General features: G+C 40.0%; 1 protein-coding gene across 3 annotated transcripts in view; it reads right to left on the bottom strand.

Annotated features, from left to right (window-relative positions):
• LOC140784647 (ABC transporter G family member 28-like) overlaps positions 1 to 23733 on the bottom strand; it is a 65480-nt gene that overhangs the window by 20902 nt on the left and 20845 nt on the right. For all 3 annotated transcript variants that reach the window (XM_073132155.1, XM_073132156.1, XM_073132154.1), the window contains exons 7-9: positions 22538 to 22611; positions 20296 to 21155; positions 8945 to 9241 (exon numbers count right to left, since the gene is read on the bottom strand). In XM_073132155.1, the coding sequence (XP_072988256.1) occupies positions 8945 to 9241; positions 20296 to 21155; positions 22538 to 22611 (1231 nt within the window). The remainder of the gene's footprint in view (positions 1 to 8944; positions 9242 to 20295; positions 21156 to 22537; positions 22612 to 23733) is intronic.

Below are 23733 nucleotides of genomic sequence, written 5' to 3'. Positions count from 1 at the left end.
GTTGCTGAGCAAGACTTGGAGGAGTTAAGGGCTAAGGTTGAGGAGATCGACAAAACCAAGGTCGCCATTCTCGAAAGGCGGTTGCATGCGGAGGTGCTCCCGCAAGGGACTCGCCTAGGCCACGTGTCCCCGAACCTCGTTATTTCAGGGGTATACGAGATGCCAAGGAAGTTGAGAACTTCCTATGGAATATGGAGAGCTACCTCAAAGCCACGCGATTTCAGGATGAAGATGAGAAGGTCCAAACAGCGACTATGTATTTCACCAACGACGCTATGTTATGGTGGCGTCGACGGGCGGTAGAGATCGAGAAGGGTCTTTTCCGTATCGACACTTGGGATGAATTGAAGCGAGAAATCATACTGCAATTCATTCCCGAAAATGTCGAGTTCTTAGCAGGAAAGGAGTTGCAGAGATTGAAGCATAGTGGCACGCTCAAAGACTATGTCAAAGAGTTCACCCAATTGACGCTGTCAATCTCAAACATGACAGAGGAAGATTGCCTGTTCTACTTCCTCGACAGGTTGCAGCCAAGGCAGTACCACTGCCACACCGCCACACCTAGGAGCACTTAGTATCCTAGAAGAAGGAATGCCTTGCATGGTGCGGACCAGCGAAGGCCTCTCCTTCAGTCCGAAGACACTCTCGGCCATGCAGTTGAACAAAGGGGCAAAGCGGGGCAAAACCATGTATCTTGCTACCCTCAGGATCGATGGCGCAGAGACAGTTGCTGCTGCTCCTATTCCTACAGAAATTACATGCGTCCTTGAAGAGTTCAACGGCGTCGTGCTAGCCAAATTGCCTAACGACTTGCCGCCTAGCCGAGAGGTGGACCATGCCATCGAGATGGAGCCCGGTGCTAAGCCACCAGCGAAGGCGCCTTACTGAATGGCACCACTGGAGCTCAAGAAATTGCGAAGACAATTAAAAGAGCAGCTGGACGCGGGCTTCATCCGACCTTCAAAGGCACCATATGGAGCGCCAGTCTTGTTCCAAAAGAAGAGCGACGGAACCTTGCGACTATGTATTGACTACCGAGCTCTCAACAAGGTGATAATCATGGATGGCCATGCTAGCGGCGTACCAGCACATGGCACGAGGGGTGCCGCATGGCACCCCTCCTAATAGTTTTGCCGCTCATCATCGACCTCGTCGTCGAGTTACCCGTTGTCGATTGCCGCTCGCCGTCGCTTCATCATATGCCCTAGCCTGAGAGAGAAGAAATCCGGATCCACAACTTAAGTTTTAACTCCCCCCCCCCTCCTTTCTCTCTCTCTTTCTCTCTATTCTCTCTCGGGCTAGGGCATCCGATTGTAAAGGCGACAATGAGTATCCCTTACATTTTTCTCTCCTTCTCTTACGGCACGACCGACAAGTGCTACGGCACGGTCTGTGCCTGTGGCATAGCCATCGTTGGTGATGATCAAGAATAAGTACCCAATACCGTTGATTGCGGACTTATTCGATCAACTTGGCGCAGCAAAGTTCTTCACCAAGCTGGACTTGAGGTCACGCTACTACCAAGTGCGCATCATGAAGGGCGACAAGGCCAAGACAATGTGCGTAGCTCGATATGGTGCTTCCAAATTTCTTGTTATGCCTTTTGGACTAACAAATGCTCCAGCCTAAATGAATAAGCATTTTCACCCCTTCCTCGACCGCTTTGTCATCATCTACCTTGATGACATCGTCATTTATAGCCAAACTCTCGAAGATCACGTTGAGCACCTACGATTGTCTTCAACGTCTTAAAGGAGAACCAACTGTACGTAAAGCCAGAGAAGTGTTCTTTTGCCTAAGGAGAAGTAAACTTCTTGGGGCATTGGATTAGCGATGGCGGCCTGAGTATGGACAAGGCAAAGATACAAGCAATCCTTGAATAGAAGACACCAAAATCAACGACGGACTTGCGATCTTTCCTTGGACTTGCGAATTACTATCGCCGGTTCATCGGAAGGTACTCAGCCCATGCAGCCCCCTTGATGGATTTGTAAAGAACCACCCATGATGTTGGACCGAACGATGAGCGGAGGCATTCACTCGGTTGAAAAAGACGGTGATGAAAGAACCAATGTTGCAACTGCTTGACACGTCTAAGTCCTTTGAGGTACATACCGATGCCTCAGATTTTGCCATTGGCAATGTTCTAGTGCGGGAAGGCCACCCTATTGCCTATGAAAGTCGAAAGCTGAATGATACTGAATGCCGCTACACCGTTCAAGAAAAGGAGATGACCGCGGTGGTGTATTGCTTGTGGACATGGCGCCACTACTTGTTGGGATCAGAGATCGTTGTGCGAACATACAACATTGCAATGAGCTACTTTTAGACTTAGAAGAAGCTATCCCCAAAGCAAGCATGATGGCAAGATTTTATCGCTGAATTCGACATGCGATTTGAATACAAAGTGGGGAAGGAGAACCAAGTAGCCAATGCCTTAAGCCAAAGAGCAGAGCTAGCAGTGGTGTGCCAACTCCAAGGAGACCTTCTCAATCGCATTCGTGTTGGCATGAGCGAAGATCCAATGACGAAGGTGATGTCCAGGTTCACTGTAGAGGGTAAAACGCGACGGTTTTGGCTCAATGACGGGCTAGTCTACACCAAAGAATAACGAATATACGTTCCTAAATGGGGGAACTTACGAAGGGACCTCATGAAGGAATGCCATGACACCAAGTGGGCAGGATATCCCGGGCAAAAGACATTGGCACTACTAGAAGCTGCCTACTTTTGGCCTTGGATGTGAGACAATATCGAAGGTTATATAAGGACTTGTCTTGTTTGCTAACAAGACAAGGTGGAGGACCAACGACCAGCGGATCTTTTGGAGCCTTTACCTATGCCAAATCATCCATGGTAGAGTGTCTCCATGGACTTTATCTCAGCTCTACCCAAAGTTGGAGACAAAGGCTCGATTATGGTGATAGTCGACCGCTTCTCCAAATACGGGACGTACATCACTGCACCAACGGTTTGCACTGCGGAGGAAGCCGCTCGCCTCTTTGTCACCAATATTGTAAAGCTTTGGGGCATCCCTAAATCAATCATTAGTGATACAGATCCAAGGTTCATAGGCAAATTCTGGACCAAAGTCTTCAAGATCCTTGGGATTGACTTGCGATTTTCCACTAGCCTTCATCCGCAAATCGACAAGCAAACCAAGCACATCCATGCCCTGCTTGAGGAGTACCAAAGGCATTATGTGAGTGTCAACCAGCGAGACTAGGTATATCACCTTGATATGGCCCAATTTTGCTACAATATGCAGCACAGCGAGGCGTCGCATACTAGCCCTTTCGAGCTCGCAACGAGACGACAACCGCTTGCTCCGCAGTCCGCATATTGCTGCTGCTAGAGAAGCTTGTCGCAGCCCAAATGCCACTCAATTCACCACTAATCTCAAAGAGAAGAACGAGCTTGCGAAGGCCTTCTTAGAGAAAACCGCGTGGAAGATGAAGTGGGTTGATGCCAAGCGAAGGCATCTGGAGTTCGAAGTGGGCAATCAAATTCTTGTCAAACTTCAATCGCACTAGATCAAGGCCTTTCGCAAGGTCCACAAGGGGCTCGTTCGTTGATACGAAAGGTCATTTGCAGTTGTCAAGAAAGTGGGCAAGGTGGCCTACAAACTAGAGTTAACTCTCGATCTCAAAATCCACCCGGTCTTTCATGTCGGTTACCTCAAACCTTACCGTGAAAACTTAGAAGACCGCAGCTGCGAAGTGTCACGATGTGCCCCAGCAATGATGGCATCCGCTCTTGACAAAAAAGTTGAAGCTATCCTTGACCCTCGAACGATGCGACATCGAGGAGTCCCACCAACCACTGAATACTTAGTGTGTTGAAAAGGATTGCCACGCGGTGAAACAAGTTGGAAAAAGATAGATTTGCTATGGCAATACAAAAGCATCATCGCAGATTTTTAGAACAGTCACACATCTAGGACGACTACACATTAGGTGGGGAAGAATATGATATCTCATCGAAGTTTTGGATGAAACCGTAGTGCTGAAGGCATCAATAATACAAATGACTAAGCTAGACCCGAGAGATACTATAATAATTCGACAATTTGATCTTATCAACTACTAGACAAGCCTCAAGCTTATCCACTACTAGATAGATAAGGACAAAAAACGACACCTCATTGATCTTATTCTTTCCCTTCTAAATATCTAGGATAGATATTTGTTATGGTAACTTAGTAGCTAAGTTTTTTTACCTATATAAATGGCTTGAACCCACTACTTGTATTTTATCTAAAGTTTGAGTAAATAAAAACGAAGTGAGACTTCATCAAGATTGCTTCTCTCTAAGATTAGTGAAAGCTTTCTCCCTTTCTTACTTCCATATTGACTTTACTTCGAGGCTTCATCTTGCGAAAAAGTTAAAGCGCCGCATAGACTTGCCAAAACACTCAAAAACGTTACGTCCAAGTCCATGACAACGTGCTCTTTTACTTAGCTCATCTGTTCCGCATTCTTTTGGGCCAAAAGCTTTCTTGATCTATGTCAATCTTATCAACCTCATGGCATCCCCTTTTCTAAGAAATCACTCTCCTCATGAGGTTCCTTTTCTTTGTAAAGCCAAAATATAGTCACATTTGTGTCTTTGGTAGCAATTGCTTTTTTTTCTCCTTACTAATAAACATAATGAATTGTTAGCCTAATTTGTGCGATGTATTCTTCTTGGCTATAGCTCTGAGCACAAATGATATCATTGTTATAATCCTATAACTCGTCGTCTCCGCATTATTCATCATGTTCCTAGAGGATACCCCCTACTATTCTAATGAGCCTCATGATCTTGCTTTTCTTGAGACACCACCTTCCTCTCCATTTTCCCTTGAGTCTTTTGCCTACTCCATATTCCCTTGAGGAGTTTGCTGTTGGATGTCCTAACGATTCTCCCTTATGTCATCCTCCTATCATTGTGTCCGCCCAATCATCTCCACCTTATCACCATCTATGCCTTCTCTTCTTGCCTGTGCTGAAGGTCCTCGCAGATCCTTACGTAAGCATATGCTCCTTAGAGATATGGTTATGCTGATGTTGCGTGCTATTCCGCTGAGTTTCGTGGTTTTTTGACAGCTCTTTATTAAAATCATGAGCCTAGTTCTTATCAGAAGGTTGTAGTTTATCCTAAGTGGCGGTATGCTATGGCTGAAGAGTTTCTAGCATTTGAGCATACCTAGACATGGGATGTGGTTCTTTTACCGAGTGGTATTGAGCTCATTAGTAGCAAAAAGTCAAACGATGGTCTATTGGTTCACTCAAGAGTATAAGGCAATGAATAATGACGAGACATTTGCCTCTGTTGCCTAGATGACTACAATTCGTACTTAGTCCATCATTGGCCTTTGTTCTAGATGGATGTGATAAATGTCTTTCTTCACGGTGACTTGTTTGGGCTAGTTTATATGCAACTTCTGTCTAGCCTGTTTGTTCCTTCCTCTAATGTTTGTTGGCTTGATTGAGCTATCCACAGAATTAAAAAAGGCACCTCATGCTTGGTTTGAGCGATTTTGTCGAGCAGCTGTAGAGGCATGCTATGTTAAAAGGGCTCATGACTGCTCTATGTTTATGCGATCCTCACCGCAAAAGTAGGTAATTCTCCTACTCTACGTAGATAATATGATATTATGCTCATCACCGTCAAGCCTCTACAAAAGCACTTGCCTTGACAATTTTAGATAAAAGACTTGGGTCTTCTACGTTATTTTCTAAGCCTTAAGATTGCTCAAGGTGAGATAGGCATACTTATATTTTAATAAGAGTATGCATTTGATCTGATTAGTCGAATGATAATATCTTATAATATGATAGTAGATTCACCTCTTGAGCATCATGTGAAGCTTTATCTTACAGATGGTGTGCTTTTGCCGGATCTGACTAGGTATAGATAGCTTGTGGGTCAGCTTGTGTAGTTATGTACACCAAACCAGATATCGCTCATGTCGTTAGCATAGTTAGTTTGTGGCAGCTCCTCAATCTGATCATTCATTATGCAACACTTCTTCAGATTCTTGGAAATGTGTAGTGGACACTATCACACGTTCTTTTTTTATTTCTACAGAATCCTATTTCGATGTTGGTCGGGCTAGAGATCCTACTACTCGTTTGTCTACCAGTGGGTTTTGTTTATTTTTTGGAGATTCTCGTACCTCCTAACACGCAAGAAGCAAGATATGATCTCTCTTTCTAGTACTAAGGTAGAATATAGGGTGATGTCCACTGCGGCCAAAGAGATCAATGTTACGATCTTCCCTCGAAGCGGCTTGTTTCGATCCGCAACCAGTTCTAAACAGAAATTAGGACAGAACTTTCGAGAGATATTTCGGAGGATCTAGCTATTAGATCGAAGAGAGATTTGGATATGTTGTAACTCTGGAAGAGAGCTTTCTAAGAAATCCAAATCTCAAGAACCGGATGAGTAGATTCGGAGATATCGTCATATCAATAGTCGGAGGTCGGGATGGACAGATTTGTAAGAGAGGACTCCGAACTAATTTTGGGATCCGTGGAAGGAGGCACGTACTTGGGATAGTGGTGATAGCCCACTTTGATAGGGTGGCACCGGTAGAGAAGGTGATGATAGAATGTTAGAGTTGGTGGTTGTGTAGGGCTTTAGGGAATAGTTTAGGGAAGAAGGGAGGAAGGAAAAGGTGGGCTAGGTCAAGGGGGGCGGTCAAACGAGGAGGTAGGCAGCTCGACCAAGAGTGGTGGTTGGCCAAGCTTGGTGATGGACAAACAACGAAGGAGGAGGATTGAGAGAGGAAAGGAGATAGACCAACTAGGGTTTTAATAATCCAAACCTCTCCAACTCAGGTGCACACCACAACATTTATAGGTGGCTCCCTGACTTGACTCGATTAGCCGGATCGAACAGGCTCAAGTCCGACTAATCCACCTAAGCAACAACTCATCCATATAAACAATGACTAATGCACATAAGCAAAGGATTAGAAAGCAAAAGCACCTAACATAGGGTTTAAATAGCAAAGAAAACTAATAAGCAATTACAAAGAAAATAAATAGATAACTAGCCAGGGGGCTGGATGTTAAATGCCCGTGACCTCTCTCTGGGCACAGAACTCAATGGGATTGAGTTCGTTCTCACAGCTGGGTCATAACAACCATTCACTTTCGCCATCTATTGAGTGATATAGCTGTGTTTAGTCCTGTTGCTACTGCTCTTTGTTGTGATAATGTGAGTGATAAACAGATTGTAAGCAATCCTGTATATCATGAGTGAACTAAACATATTCAGGTGGACAACACTTTGTTTGATATCAGTTTTTATCTGGCACCTTCAGTCTTCCTCATGTATCTTCTACTGAATAGATAGCTGATATCTTCACTAAGTCTCACCCAACTCATCGTCTTAATTATCTTATTAGCAAACTTTCTATGTTTGTCCACCTTGAATTTTAAGTAGTCCCTTATATTGTACCAACGAAACACCATACCTATGTAACTATATACCTAGTAGAGATTTTTCCTCTCATGTAGCATAGAAATACGAAAGCTGAAAATTTGAGAAGAAATGACTTTAATTTTAACCAATAAATTACAATTTATGGATGGAAACAACCATATAGAGTAGATATGCTTTCATTGTAGACCAATTAGACTCCAATTTAATGATTTTCCTACTCTCAAACTTTTGAAAATAGAATAAAAAAATTGGAGAGAACCGTAATTTTATATGTATTGATGAAATTCCAGTCTATAAACGCCATTGGGTTAAGATCAACCTCTATGTAGTAGATCTGCATACAACACTTAAGCTCCAATTTTGTATTTATTCTTAATTTTCCTTTAATTTTCCTTAATTAAGCTCAATACATAGTGGCACAGTCTGCACAAGTCGGTGCCAGGTGCCAATACTCCATGAAGATGATATATCTTGATCATCACACCCCATGCCGACCAACATGATAAGTATGCCAGGTTGTTTCAAGATTGCTATGTGGCTAGGCAACACACTATGTTGCTCAACACGTATTGTGATGACAGGGCATTAACACGGGGTGTGACGACAGGCCATTAGCACGGGGTGTGGCAATGGCACATAAATTCTTATGTCTGTACTTTTAGGTACCAATTAATATTTCTCATCTCATCTAGGTGGCTTTCTTGAAGATATATATAATTGAAAAAGTTTTCTTTTTTAGTGGTTGGTGTTGGAGAGGATAGGGGGATGTGTATTGTGATTTTTGAAAAAACTAGAATCATGGATGGTTGCAATATTTCGAGGTCATCATAATGTTCAAGTATGCAACTATCCTCTTGCAGTCCTGCTTGATCAAATATCCTATATTTAATGAGATATGATGATAGCATTAGGTACTCTCAAGCTATAGAGATGTTTTTTTTTTTCTTTTATCTCATTGATCCATGTTTGACTTAATAGGTTGTGCTCACATACCCATAAGTGCCTCAAATCCTCCCAAAAGTAAATGTCAAAATGTCGTCAGCAAATTTAACGAGGGCTTGTTAATGGATGACTGGCCTAACTCTCCGATACTTCACTAAAAAGTACTAAGTTGTCCTTTGAGGCTTTTATCTTTGGAGTTTGGGTTGTACCAGATTAAGATGCTTAAATCAATATGTTCTAGGCACAACTTTGCGCTGCTGCTTCACGATGGCCTATCAGCCTTGTATCAGAAACTTATGTTAGACTTCTGCAGCTCAGACTGAATTAGTATGGCAAATAATTGGCTGGGGATTGGTCTAATGTTCAGCAACTGGACCTAGATCAATTTCGAACCAAAACTAGATTCAGAAAGATTACGTGCTAACATGCCATGCAACCAAAATGTTAGATGATGTCAATATCAACTAACAAGCCAGCCTAATTGCCTGACTGTCAAGTAAATAAGAACAATATAGAGATTAATAAGGCTGCAACTGGAAATGTATATAAATATGAAATTTGAAACAACCTGGGTTGGTGAACCACCATGCATATGTTTACACCTTCAAGTGCCTCATGTCGAAGAGCTCTCAGAAGAAGCTGAGATGAAGAACTATCTAAACCAGATGTCGGTTCATCCAGTATCAAAAGAGATGGTTCCATAACCATTTCCAGACCGACATTGACACGCTTCCTCTGTCCACCAGAAATTCCACGCTTCTCAACTGTCCCAACCAAGGAATTTCTCACTGCTTGCAGGCCTAAGGACTCGATAACTCTTTCCACAACTAGAACTTTATCAGGTTGTGATGTGTCTGCAGAGAGCCTAAAGGATAAGAGGAAAAAGAAAATGAAGATTAAATAACAATTCCAACTTTAGTAGATGCAAACTATAAAGCATAACAAGTTTAACAGAGAACACAAAGTATATTGATAATCTTAATCATACAATTAAAATAATAGATATAGATGCTGTTAATACCAGTCCATAAGAATAGGCAGTTACAGTCTGAAAGCCACCAAAGGGCATCAAACAAGAGGGGGAACAATAAAATAGTGTATTAGTTAAGCTAATCTTATTCAAAAGCTGCAATCAAGAAAGGAAATCTTGTGGTTCTCTTACATAAAAAGGGTCCGGAGAACACGATAGGAGTCTAATGTATCACTGTGTGATGCAGCATACTGTGTTGCAGCTATACTGAGCTGTTACTCTAAGATTGAGACTGAAAGGTGTTAAAGAAAATTTGAGACACCGTGATGACCTTGGAACTGCAATCATTGTTCTAATGTTCTTCTCTTCCTTTAGGTCAGGAGTGAAGCAACTATTCACGCTGCTATGTACTGGACAAGAAGAAAGACTCCTAACAAGAATGCCCCTATTTTGACCTGTTAGATTTTGTCAAATTGTATATTCTCAGTGGTTTTAAGTCTGAGTATAGATATAAAGCTTGTTTCAATATGATACTTACTTAAATAACAGGAGACGAGGACAACCTGATGCATTAAGAAATATTACAGATAAAGCTCATGGACCAAATGCTATATTACAGATAAGTTATATCTACTGACTACAGAAAGATTTGCTCAGAGGCATCCTAAAGCAAGCAGACTTTTGTAGATGAAACTCAAACACACTGTTATTCTGGGCTTCATCCCAAGTGCTTATCATGTCAATTGCATCAAAAGTTGGAAACTAGTATGGCACAACACAGTGTGCTAAGCTAGACTCTCTCTGAAACTGACACCTAACAAGAACAGAACAAAACATGGATTCTTTGTCTCACAGATGACCTTTAAAGTATTGGAAGGTATTCAGTTGCATAGCCAAATATTTTACCATTGAACATTGTAGCCGGATAGTAGTGTGGGGCAAAACATTTTAAGGTTTGAGGCCTGTTTGACTTACCTTCAAAGATTTAGTACAAAGTAGATTTGAGGCTTGAAACATTCTTCTTCCCAGATAGCTGTGTAGTCGAACATTTTAAGGTTCCAAATTGTGAAAAACGAGCATCCCATAATGGAGTATTGGAAAGAAAGGGATATCTTTTTAGGAGGTATGGACATATTCATAGATTTGTTATCTAGGAAAAAAAATATGAGATATTCAAGTACCAAACTAAGGAGTTCATAGTTATCATTGGAATTTTCTGAGTGGAGTATCTATTTTAAGGTGCTAGAGTATCAGAAAGATGTTAATCCGTATGAGTTTTACATAAGAACACATAATAGAATCACTACAAATGTTCGCGAAGAAGGAGATCTATCTACATAATAGAAAGACACTACAGAATTTGCAGTGGAGGGTGCCCCCATCCTGTTGAATGAGATACCCACCAATGTGGGGTCAATGGAGGCAACACCAGGGCAGCAATGCAGCGTGTATAGCAATAAGCCTACTATCACCATAAGAGAAACTCTATTATGTTATAAAATATTAGAATTGATACCTATTGAAATCTCAGAAGGTTTTGACCCTTTTGAGGATGCCTACTATCTTTGTTTTTGATAACTCCAATGCTAACTTGTAGCTTCTTTCTTTGGTGGGTCATGTCTTATCATCCTTTTCATGGAAAAAGACAATACATCTCACTGAATCAAAAATCATCATGTGTGATGAATCAAGACATGCATTATAAGACATGAAATCAAAAGACATGCATTATAGAATGAATTCTCTTTCTTCTATCTCATAAAATGTATGTGAGGTATATTATTACTCGATCATAACATACGCTATTATACATCAACACCCCCCTTCAAACTCAAGGGTCAAATACACAGTTTCCTAGTGAGATATTTAAGACATGGTAAGGAATGTGACTTGGTTAAGAAACCGACTATCTACTCAGTAGAAGATAGATGAGGAAGACCGGTAATACCAACTAGAAACTGAAGTCAAATTAAATGACTATTTACCTCAATATGCTTGTTTTTCTCATGGAATACAAATTGCTAGATATCTGTATAACACTCTTGTTATCACAATAAAGAATAGTTGGTGTAGGAGAGTTGACACTCCTATATCACCTAACAAATGGCAAAGGTGAATAATCTCTCTAGCAACAGTAGACATAGCCCTATACTTAGTACTAAAGAGAGAGGCAATGCCACTTTTTGCTTTGCCAGGAGATAAGAGAATCACTAGGAAATAAGCAGAATATAGTGGTATGGCAACGAGTGGTAGGATCTCAAGCCCGGTCAGTATCAGAATAAGCACGAAGCACAAGAGATGAATGCGTAGACATCAAAAGAGAACGAGTAATAGTCTTTTGTACATATCTAAGAATCTGAAGAAGTATTGCATAATGAACACATAGGGGGCTGCCACAAACTAACTATGCTTACTGCATAAAGAATATCTAGTCTGCTGATACATAAGTACACAAACTGACCAACAAGTTCTATATCTAGTTCGATATGTCAATGGTACACAGTCCGTAGGACAACACTTCACATGAAGTTTAAGAGGTGTACCAACTGTCCTATCATCAGATATAGTTGCTCGACTGATTAAATCAGAAGCATACTTTTATTGAGATACAAGTATGCCTCTCTTACTATAAACAATCTTAAGACCCAAAAAATAGTGCAGAAGATCCAAATCTTTCATCTAAATATACTGAGATAAGTGTTAGTGCAAAACCTTGATAGCAACTTAATCATCTTCAGTAATAATCATATCATCTACATATAGAGGAGCATAATCGCCTACCCTTGAAATGATGAATGCACAAACATAAAATAGTCATGAGCACTCTCAACATAACGACGCAGAGAGGCTAGTTGGGAGAAAGTAGAGCTGTTGTGGCAATACCAGAACCTCATTGATGACTTCCATAAACTATGCACTGTTGGCACAGCCACGCATTAGGTGGGGGGGAATGTCACACCCTAGTCTATTTTTGACCCAAAACCATGTAGTTTGGGTGCATCAAGGCCTTGCCTTGATACTTACCTAGTTCCCTAAAGGATACTTAGGTCTTTTGGTCAAGGGATCCACCATTGCTGGACAAAGGATTGTGCAGCCTTTGTTGACGAAAGGCCTCTAATAGCAACCTTTGTGGACCTTGTACAAAGGAAAATGATGATTAGAGGAGCCAATAGGAGCTCACCCTTATCCATTTGCTGCTCTTCTCATGGCTGATGTGCACAAGAAGAGGAAGATGATGGCTGTTGAAATCTAGCAACCTTTCCATAAGCCTTGAGCCCTCCATGGCTCCACCAACCAATCTATCTTATGTACTTTGTGTTCCTTGTTATTTTTATATAAGAGATAGACCCCTATACATGTAACCATCTCATATTTCGGAAGTTAGTTGCTGTAAAACTTGAGGGCAAAGTAGTCTTCTCTAACTTAGAAATTCCTGTTGCATCTCCTTTTGATCTAGCCTTTTGTCTTGTGCTCAAATTAGTGAGCTTACCCTCTCTCGTGAAGAAGGAAGAATGCCGCACAGATCTTCCACCAAGCAAACGGTTAAGTCTGTGACATTCAGCCTAAAGATAGCGAGGAATAGATGAGCTGAGAAGAAGAGCATGAGTAATTTCCAAGATATGTCAATGTTTCCATTCTGTTACATTATTTTGCTCATGAGTGTAGAGATAAGATTGTTGAAAAAGGGTGCCATGAGAATGAAAAATGGAACACATAGCAGCAGAAATGTACTCTTGGGTGCAGTCAAACATGAAAAACTTTAATACGTTTATGATACTATGTGGATCATAAAAGTGAAAAATAGATAAACTTGGGGAATCTCAAATCTATGATGAATAGATAAACTTAGGAATCTCAAATCTATGATGAATGAGATAAACCTGATTATATCTGGAAAAGTCATCAATGAAACTGACGTAATACAAATATCCACACATAGACAATAAAGGCGCAGGTCCATCAATAAAAAAACTAAAGAGATCTCGTCCTAAGATTACAAAATATAAAAGGCCTTTAAGACGAAACTTTGGCATATAACTAATCCATGATGCCCCGAATCAGCAGGAGAGAGAGCAGCACTAACAAAATGAGAAGAAGATGAGATAAGTAAATGAAGCAAAGGAATACAATAAAAGCATCGTTTGAATGATCGACCGATCCTAATCCCAATCGATTCACTGGGATCGGGTGGGATCGGCCGATCCGGGCTGATCCTTATCTGAATTTCCTTCCCTCTTTCACTATTTCTCCCTCTCTCTCTCTCTCTCTCTCTCTCTCTCTCTCTCTCTCTCTCTCTCTCTCTCTCTCTCTTGTCACAATTATTGTTTCTCTGATGCAAAAATCCAGCTATAGCAAACTTCACCGCCGCAAATCCAACTCCGACGACCTCGTCTATGTAGTTTATTTTGTTTTATTTTAATTCTTTCAATCTCTCTCTCTCTTTTCTTATTTCTTCACTATAGTTTTTTTTTTCTTCTCTCTTTCACTACGGCAGATTTTTTTCTATTCATTTCCTCTCACTCTCTCTCTCTCCTTCCTTTTAATAATTTTGAGTAGGTAGTATTTTTTTAGTTTTAGTCTTCATATGTGGGTAATTATTATATTCTTTTTTTGTCATTTAAAAAAAAGATATTTTTTTGCATTTTTAAATAATATTTAGAATTTTATGTAATTAAAAATAGTTCAATTTGATCCGAGCGGCCAATATGGCTGATCTTGCCGATACGGTTGATATGTATCGTTTTTTCGAAAGGCCAATCCTAATTCTAATCCTGATTTTTCGAACCTTGAATAAAAGTCACTAGCTCTATAAACAACTCTAATCTCCTGGCTCGATATGCAGATCTTGCATGACTCAAGTAGCATAAATAAAATATTATAGCTAGAGTAACCAATACTGCTAACAAGGAGAAGATTTAGACTCAAATCAGAAATATGCAAAAAAAAACAAGATAGTGTAAGACGACCAGAAGGCTCAGAAGTAGTGGTAATAGACATAGACTAAGGAATAGAAAGAAAAGATTCATTTGCAGTCTGAAGTAATGGCAAGTGAGATATAGATATACAAGTAATACAAGAACTTGGAATCATATGGTGTCGGAATTCACAATCCAAGACTCCAAGTGTCATGGGTAATATTAGAAGTGGTAGACATGGCTTAGTGATGAAGCAGAGAGGACACTAGATGTCGAAGCTGTCACGACCCGAAATAGGAATCATGACCGGCCATGCATCTCAATATATTTGAGATACACAAAGCCTTATCAATACTTTCTACGTGTACAATGGCAAAATAAATAAATAAATAAAATAAAATTCTGCTTTATTAAATTTAAAACTAGTTGCAATAAACATAAAACAATGTTACCGTTTTATTGTCTCTAAACTAAATAAATAAAACTTATATTCTATAGCATAATATCTAACAGAGCGGAAAAGTAAATAAGTGAATCATATGTGGAGGTGGAGTCTAGGTACATCTCGCTCAGTCGCCCCGCTGACTATTACCTGAAATAAATAAACAAATACAAAAAAAATAGAATCCATGAGCCAACAACTATAGCTCAGTGAGTGGAATCCAGTCGAAAACTAAATAAATTTTAAATCATATTAATGTTGAATAAATTAAACTAAGAGCAATAATATCCATAACAGTATGCAATAGGCATGCTCTCGAAATAATAACAAAGATAACAATAGAGAGAGTCACAACTTATAACCTTGCACGTTTTCAATATTTATACTGTCATATGTCTTAATCGGTCTAAACCCTGTGGATCCACATCAACTAAAAGTCACCTCGAGATGACGCTCGGGACTTTTCTTTATAGCTGATCCGGTTAGGGTCATCAGATGATATCACCATGTGATCAACACACTCTGTCTTTTCCTCTAACCGTTGAGAGAAGTTAGAGTCACCTAGGAAATTTTCTCATTTATCCTAGGACTGTTCCCTAACCCCGCCAGAGTCACCTAAGAAAGTCACCGCAGTGATCTAATTTAGGACTTTCCCCTGGGCTTCCAGATAAACTTGAGTCACCATAAAAAATCGCAAGCGATTTATACCGGGACTGTTCTCTAAGTCGTACCAATACTAATCTCATTTTTCTATTCACAATTTCAATATTTGAACAAAGTATGGTGATGCACTGAGTATAATAATTAAATGCACACAGAAAATATAACAATTAAATTTTTACACGTACAGATGAAATAAATAGATTTGCACACAGAAATTGCAACAATTAAATTTTTACACGTAAGGGTGAAATAAATAATTTGCACATAGAAAATTTACATGATCTGACAAAGATACGAAATATAATAAAATAAATATGTGAGTGAACCCACTCATCTGAGTCTAGGCAAAACAACCGAAATCTCAAATCTTTAGCTCTCGTACTAAAATCACCAATTTTAATAATAAATAATAATCAAAATTTTAATTTGAATAATATCAATATTTTTAAAATTTAAAAACTAAAAAGACCTAAAATGGGTTTAATTACCCATTAGGTTGGGCTGGGCTAATGCTAGCCCGGCCCAAATCAAAAAGAACTAATCGGGCTGGGCCAAAAAAAAACTAATCGGGCTGGGCCAAGGCCCAGCCAAATAGGAAATGGATTGGGCTGCGGTTTAGCCCGCAGCCCATCCAATTTAATTGGTTCGGGTTGGGTTTGTGGATCCGAAATCCAAACCCGAACCCGAACCCGCATTCAAAAGAAAAAGGGGTGGCTCGGGTTAACCTAACCCCTTTTTTCTTCTTTTCTCCCTTCTCGCATCCGACGCGAGGGAGGGAAAGATCAAGAGAGAGAGAGAGTAGCCGTCGGTGACTTTGCCGGCGGCGGGTCACGACCGGCTCCCTCCCTCTCTCTCTATCTCTCTCTCTCTCTCTGTTGTCCTCACGAGGTGGAGGAGGACACACCACCGACGGCCGACGTCAACTGGAGCCACGCGGGCTCTTCCAGAAGGCATCCATGGCGCAAGGCTAACAACTTGGAGCTCTCGAGCACGAGCAGCAGCAGCCTGAAGCTGCCGGTCGGCGAGAGTTACTGGCGAAGCCGAAATCCCCAATTTAGGTATTTTCGATTTACCTTTTTAAATTTAAATTAAACTAGAGGTATGAAAGAAGGCTCACTGGGGGAGGAGTGTGGTGGTCCCAAATTCTTGCAGTGATGCTCCGGCAATCCGATTCCACAGCGATGACTCCGACGGTGAGAAAAGAAAGAAAACAAAGGAGGAGAAGAAGGCTGGGGGTTGAGGAGAGAGAGGATTAGGGTTTAATTTATAGATTAGAAGAGGATCAAATCTAATCCGATTTGGATTAGATGAAATCCCCTTTTTTCTACGCCTCGTCGCGTGCAGGAGAGGGAGAGGGGAGGGGCTGCACGTGCAGAGCACATGCACCCTCCTCTCTCAACCCCCAATTAATTTTTTTTTCTTCTGGTTCGACAAAAGCGATTATGAAACTAACTTTGTCAAGTAAGTGTTTGCTCAATCTACTAAAGATCATCTAGTGGAGTAGTAGCAGTAGAAGCAGTAGAAGATATTTAGGAGAGAGACATCAGTAGTCACATCTGTAGTTTCACGTGGATGACCCTTTTGTTTGTGATTCTTCCATTTCTCAAGATATAATTCTCAATAACTCTCAATCAGGTGTCCTAGCATGTAAGAATGAGAGCAATGTGGACAAAGGCGAAAGGAGTCATTGTTGTGACATCCAATGGAAGCAGCAGTAAGAACCTTATCTACCCTAGTCAATAGGATAGACACTAATGGAGTAGATCAAGATTGAAGAGTATGAAGGCGCGTCTCCTTAGGAACTAGCTCAGCCACAACAGACTCTAAACTTAGTAACGTAGAAACTACTAAAGGGGCAAACTCAAGATAGAGAGCATACGAAAACTAATAAAGGAATAGGCGGCTCTAAAGCTTGCAGTTCATGATAGAAACCCAATATAAAATTGTAAAACTATTGTATAGGCCGGCACGACACGTGCCATGGAAGACTACTCGTTTTCATCTTTTATCACTCGCTATCGAGGTCCGCAATTTAAGTTTTTATTCAACCTAACCCGACCCATTTTCTTCCCAAATTAGGTTACCCAACGTGCGCGGCATGTGATGCCCCATCAAAATTTTAATTGAAACTAAAGTATCAGTCCAAGGGCCTAAGTAGTATAATAACAAAGCTAGACTCGAAGTAAGCAATGCAATAACAAAGCTGGATTCGATGGACATTACGGTAATTTGGTGAGCTTATCTACTACTGGATTGATAAGGATAAGGATGACCACTCTTGATCTTATCCTTAGCCTCCCAAATAGAGAAGATATTTAGGTATCTTAGTAGCTAAGTTTTCTTTAACATATATAAAAGCTTGTACACTTAGTTGTAAAAGGGATCTAAAGTTTAATGAACGAAAAGAAGTGAAAACTTTATTAGGAAAGCTTGTCTTCTCTAAGTGTTATTGAAGTCTCATTTTCTTTTCTTCTACAATATCTTTACTTCGAGGCTTACTTCATCTTGCGAAGAAGACTATGTGCCGCGCAGACTAGCCAACTAATCGAAAAGGTTAAGTCCGTGACAGGTGGCTCTTTATTAAGATGGGGGCATGCGAGCGACAGGTGATGACAAAGGTCGATGTTAAGTGGCGAGCGGCAAAGGGCGTACGCGAGGAGCGACGGCGAGTGGATCGCTGTTGTGAGGGGTGTCGTGCGGCACCCCACATGCCACGTGGGATGCTACCAGCGCAACCATCATTGGTATAGATCAATCACTTTGTTGAGCAGCTTATGCACTTGATAAAAGATGACATTTGCGAGCACCACTTGATTCAATAAAACGAGTTCAAAGATAGCTCCAAAGATCTACTGCAGTAGTAAAACGAATAAGATATGGTCGAAGAGCCCTATCAATTGATGCAATCAGATAGTGTCTAACACGCCAGTCAGGAGCCTTCCAATCAATATATTTTTTTGATAGCTTGCCATTCTCATCTAGAGCATCCGAAGGGAAAGGGACTGGATTTGTCAAGATGACTTGTGAGATCATAACTATCAAGTGCACTTTCTACCGTTGCAGACCAATATGGCTAGTTGACAGCTGTCATAAGCATAAATTGGTGGATGAAGAAAGATAATCACGAGCTAGATCTGTGGTAGCCATGACGATTGATTGAAGGAAAGAGAAGAAAAAAATAGCAGCTGTAAAGAGTCTGCATTGGAAGAAAAGAATAGACTAGAGGGTTGTTCTTCTCAACTCTACAATGGGAAGTCTTGCTGCTGGGACCACAAGAGAAGGATTTCACTGTGGGACCACGTGAGAGGGATTTCATGTTGCACGATGTTATAGACTTGCTGCTGGAACCACATGAGAGGGATTCCACACAAGAGAAGCCTAACTGGTTTTGGGACTTCACAAGCAGGAGAGAAAAGCCTCCCTCAACGTGCGAGTAATTTGCTAGAATCTGACAAACTGAAAGAACTTCCAAGCACGTGCGACTAAGATCTAGAGTCCAACGGACAAGAAAAAGGCTTCACTGCACGATTGAGTTGCTGAAGTCTGGCGGGGGAAGAAATCCATGAAGAGAGAAGCTTCCACTAAACTAGGAGTCTGACGCCAAAAATACAGAGAAGCCCTAAACCAGCTCCGATACCATGTCATGATAGAAAGAATTCTCTATCTTTTCTCTCATTAGGAAGAAACATCTTATATACATGTACATGAGGTATATTATCTAACGTAAGTTATTACACATCAACAGCAACGAAGTAAAGAGATCATCAGTACAAGCATCCAGAATTTCAAAAATCTAAATCAGCTACCAAAATCACATCTATGTATAGTGGTTCTATACTTGACTTTCTCTGTATATACCATATGGATGTTATAAAACGAATACCAAACAAGTATTGGTCAAAGAGTTCAATTAAAAGGGTCATAACATTAAATAAAATTAAAATATCAATTATCTAGCATGCATGGTTAACAGTTGAAAATCCTAAGATTTAACAAACAAAATGTGCATAACTTGGATATGATTGATAATTCACAAATTTGTATTCACACCTTATGAAACGACAGCTAGTTTTTGTTATCCTAAAAATTAGGACACCTCTAAACGGTTTTATCTTAGGAGACCTTATCCTACTAGAAGAAGGCTTTAAATCCTAATAAAACTAAACCTAAAAGCACCCCTATATATATACATATGATGTGAGATAGCTATAGTAGATGAGCACTAGGTTTATGGATCATCTCTAGGCCACCATTCAGGCTTAGGATTTGAATGGTGAATTAGTGTGTTGTTCTGTCTGACATTGTCTGGTTCGACATAGGCCTCGAACTAAAGCATCCTCACCTCTACTTCATTGTCATTCCGTGATCGAGCCTTTCTTTGTCTGCATCAATGATCCTGTGTCTGCTGCATCAACATCGTAGTACTCTTTCAACACTTTTCAGTACTGAACCCAAAATCTCCTTCATAGATAATTTAAAAGCTACACTAATAAGTAAAAAACAAACCTAAATAGCAAAATTTGATGGCATATAAATATTGGTTAATTAGAACCTCCTTTAGTTTGAAACAAATAAAAAATTTGACATGCATGGTAATCATAAATTCACAAAAGTTCTGTCTAAACACTAGCTAGACTAGATAAAACTAAACACTACATCTATGATATATCAGACTATCAGTTTCCAAAGTCAAACATAGAAAAGGAATGTTAGTTACACACTCCCAGTGCCAATGGCATGTCCAAACAGGTAAGAATGAAACCAGATAAAAGTAATCCATGTAACCAAAAGGGTGAAACCTGAAAATATCTTCTTCTGAACTAAAATTCCATTAGCTAAATCTGTTCCAGAACTTCATAAGGGACACCTATATGATCTTTCTACTCTTGATTTGAAATAAATATCCATAGTAAACAAGTATTTCATACCTGCAATGAGCACTGAACCAAAGATTCTCCTCCACCGTCAAGTTTCCATGAACAATATCATCTTGTGGCACGAAACCAATGATTTTCTTATATGAACGAATAGGTGCAATTTTCCCATTTATGAGAACCATACCAGTCACGTTACATCCAGTTGCCTTTCCAGCCAGAGCATTAAGAAAAGTGGTCTTTCCTGCCCCTGATGGGCCCATTACAGCACTTACTCGTCCAGGCATAAGTTTTCCTGTGATAGACCTTAGTAGTCTTTTGCTTCCCAAACTCAGAGTTAGGTCCTTAAAAGAAATCTCAAGCAAAGGCCTGGTTCTGATTTTATTATCAATAGCTACAGTAACTACTCCTGAAAAGGTTAAGTCCTTGTTTTCCTGTTGCACATTTTTTTCCTTTTCAAGTTGGCCATATGCATACTTGAAGATCTCAGTACGGGTATGCCTATGTTTACCTTCAGAAACATTTTTTTTCTTTTTACCTCCAACTTCCAGATTGTACCCTTCAACACCATCAGTATCCACTTCAGTTGAATGAATTATTTTAGAAAATTTATTTGGCTCCGGAAAATTAGAAGTGGATGTTTCTGATGATTCATGAGATCGACCAAGCATAGGCAATGAATCCTGCTGCTTTAAAGATTTCCGGCGAGAGAATGTGCGAGATAATTGCATCTGGATTCCCTTGGATTGCTTCTTTACAATTTCTTTTGCTGCTTTCCATCTCTCACGAGCATGCGCAGCTTCTCTGGCCATCACTGCAGCAGCTTCCCTGGATTTGGCTTGTCTTCTTTCACGGTTGGTGAGAATTTGACCAGAGAAGTTATATATAATGAGTAGCAGCAAGCTTAACACCACCTACATGAAATAACAGACATGTCGATTCTTTATGCCGAAGTTCCAAATTCACATAAAACATATATTTCTTCCTTTAGCAATTAGCATCTATTGCATTGTTAAGCAAGGAAAATAGAAAAGCTTAATGTTAAATTGGTTCAAATGAGGAAATTGTACATGTATGTAGACAATATCTAGTATTAATATAACCTAAAGAACCTCATGGAGATATCCCAGAAGGATAAAAAAGAAAAAAAAATTGTAACAACTAAAGTTTCTCTTTACTTTAAGCAGACATGAATAAGTAGAAGTCCTAACAGTAGCTGGGAAATGAAGGACAGAACAAACTCAGATATTCAAGATCTATGTATGAGAGAACCAAAAATTTTCTTCAGAAATAATGGAAGTAAACACCACCTACACATGTCCAATTACAAAATAGTTTGCTTTCTAGTTATACAGCATTGAACACTGAAAAAAAAGATATTAGAATACCAGATGGATCATCAATATACTCTGTGAAGTTTAGGCAAGTCTAGTACATACTATTCATGACGCTTATGGATAAATTAAAATGCTTAAACACAATGTGAAATGCAATAGATTACACATACTTCCATGAGTACTAATGTCACAGATAATTCACAATAGGTCAGCAGTACTTGTCTATCAAAATATCATGTACAGTTACTCTGGTTGCCTTTGATTTGCATCCAAATTCAATCCCACTTCAAACCTTGATGACCTTTCTTTCATCCTTGATCTGAAATTCTGAACCAAACATTGGATCTGGAAAACCTTCAAATCCCAATTGTTTGACCTTTTATTTTATGATCTGAGTTCCCTATATCTATTCTTTATCAGATTGGGATCAAAGCTACATGGTCCTACATCAGAATCCTAATAAAGGAGTCTCATTTATTTATTCACGTCTCCTCCCAAATGTAATGAAATAAATCTATAAAGTTCTCTTAGCCTTTTGCATCCAAAAGATGGGCAATATGGTTTGACTATAGATACAGCTCACTTAGCCTAGGCCTACAATCTGTTTGTCAATGTTTAGTGGACAGTAGTAATCTTGATAAGAACATTGAAATCTACCTTTCCATTCTGACTTCTCAGCACAACAGTGATGGACAAATTGTGCAGTGACTTTATCAACCAAAACAAGCACTTAATTTCAGAAAACACAAGGACATATTGAATATGTCAAACAACTATCTCATTTTTTTCGAGTGGCAGTAGATGATGGCATACTTTTATGTCTTATCTAATATTTGAAATAATATCAGAAAGGTTTTAAAGTATGTGCAATGTTATGTGGAGCATAAATTTGGTAATTAAAAAAGAAATGTAAATGACAACTGATTTATTTTCTAAATATAAATTGACCAGACACTTACAATTAACAAGACACCAATCAGTGAAATATCCTGATTTCCTGAGTTTGGCTTACAAGAGCTTTTTCTGAAGCATCCTGTAGGTTCAGTGTAAGTTCAGTACGAGTTTGTCTTCCGCCACAAAAAACCAAAACAGAACATAAGCGATTGTTCAGTATGTTAAATAATCTGGAAGAAAGCAACTTCATCATATCTGTTGGAGAGCTTGAACCAAAAAGATGTCAAACAACATGCAGAAAAGCATATTACATCCTTTAGTTTCATCATTTTAGATCTATATAGTTTAGAATGGCACATGGTCATAATAGCTGGTTCAGATTCATTAAGGAGCTCCACAGCGGGCAATCCGCAATCACCAACCAACTGAAAGCAGGTGGTGCTAGATTGTAGAAATTCTTGTGTCCAAATACTAGATTAATCTATACCTTGTAATAGTAATTGATCCAGATTCATTTGGGATAATAGAAAGGAACATCATCAACCACCAAATAGATGAAATCAGGTGGAGCATTTGATGGGCAGAATCCGACTCATCTTTGGAGGAGCTTCCAAGATTAAAATACTCCCTAGAAATCCACCTTTCATAGTGGCTGATCTCCCTTAGGAAGCATTCCATGCCATCCCCACAGGTGATGTGTCTGCATCAAGGAAGGCTGTTCGGACTGGCACTCACTATGTCGAAGTAAAATCAGCACATGGCATGAGGGGTGCCGCACAACACCCCTCCTCTTGTCTCCTAGCAACAATCAATGACTGTGAAGAGCTCCCAGAGGCAGTTAATTGCAAAGGGTGGCTGAAGGAGGTGTTTCTAGCCGGCGGAGAGGTGGAGGAGATAACGGCCAAGGGGATCGAGAAGGTGGTAATGGCGATAATGGCGTCAAGCAAGAGAAGTGAGACAATTTGCCTAAGCAGATCATTTCCTAAGTTAGATCTCCTTTGCGGATCCTAACTTAAATCCACTTGGCTAGTTATAATCTATGATATCGTCTCCACCATAGCTAGGACACCACAGTGTGGCGACGGCGACGGCAAAGGCTTTCGACGGATGTAAGCCCTCTTTCTTTTTCTCTTCATCTCCCTTTCTCTCCCTCACTGAAATCTCTCTCTGCCTTCTTTTTTTTTTTTGCAATGTTTATGTCGCACAATGCATCTTCACAGCTGTAACAACTCGGAATTTTAAAACATAAATAAGTGAATAA

Source organism: Typha latifolia, chromosome 3 (assembly GCF_019914945.1).
Source record: "Typha latifolia isolate L0001 chromosome 3, TyphaL0001v2, whole genome shotgun sequence".
Lineage (NCBI taxonomy): Eukaryota > Viridiplantae > Streptophyta > Magnoliopsida > Poales > Typhaceae > Typha > Typha latifolia.
The sequence above is the reverse complement of the archived record's forward strand: the minus strand, read 5'-3'. Positions and strand labels throughout refer to the sequence as shown.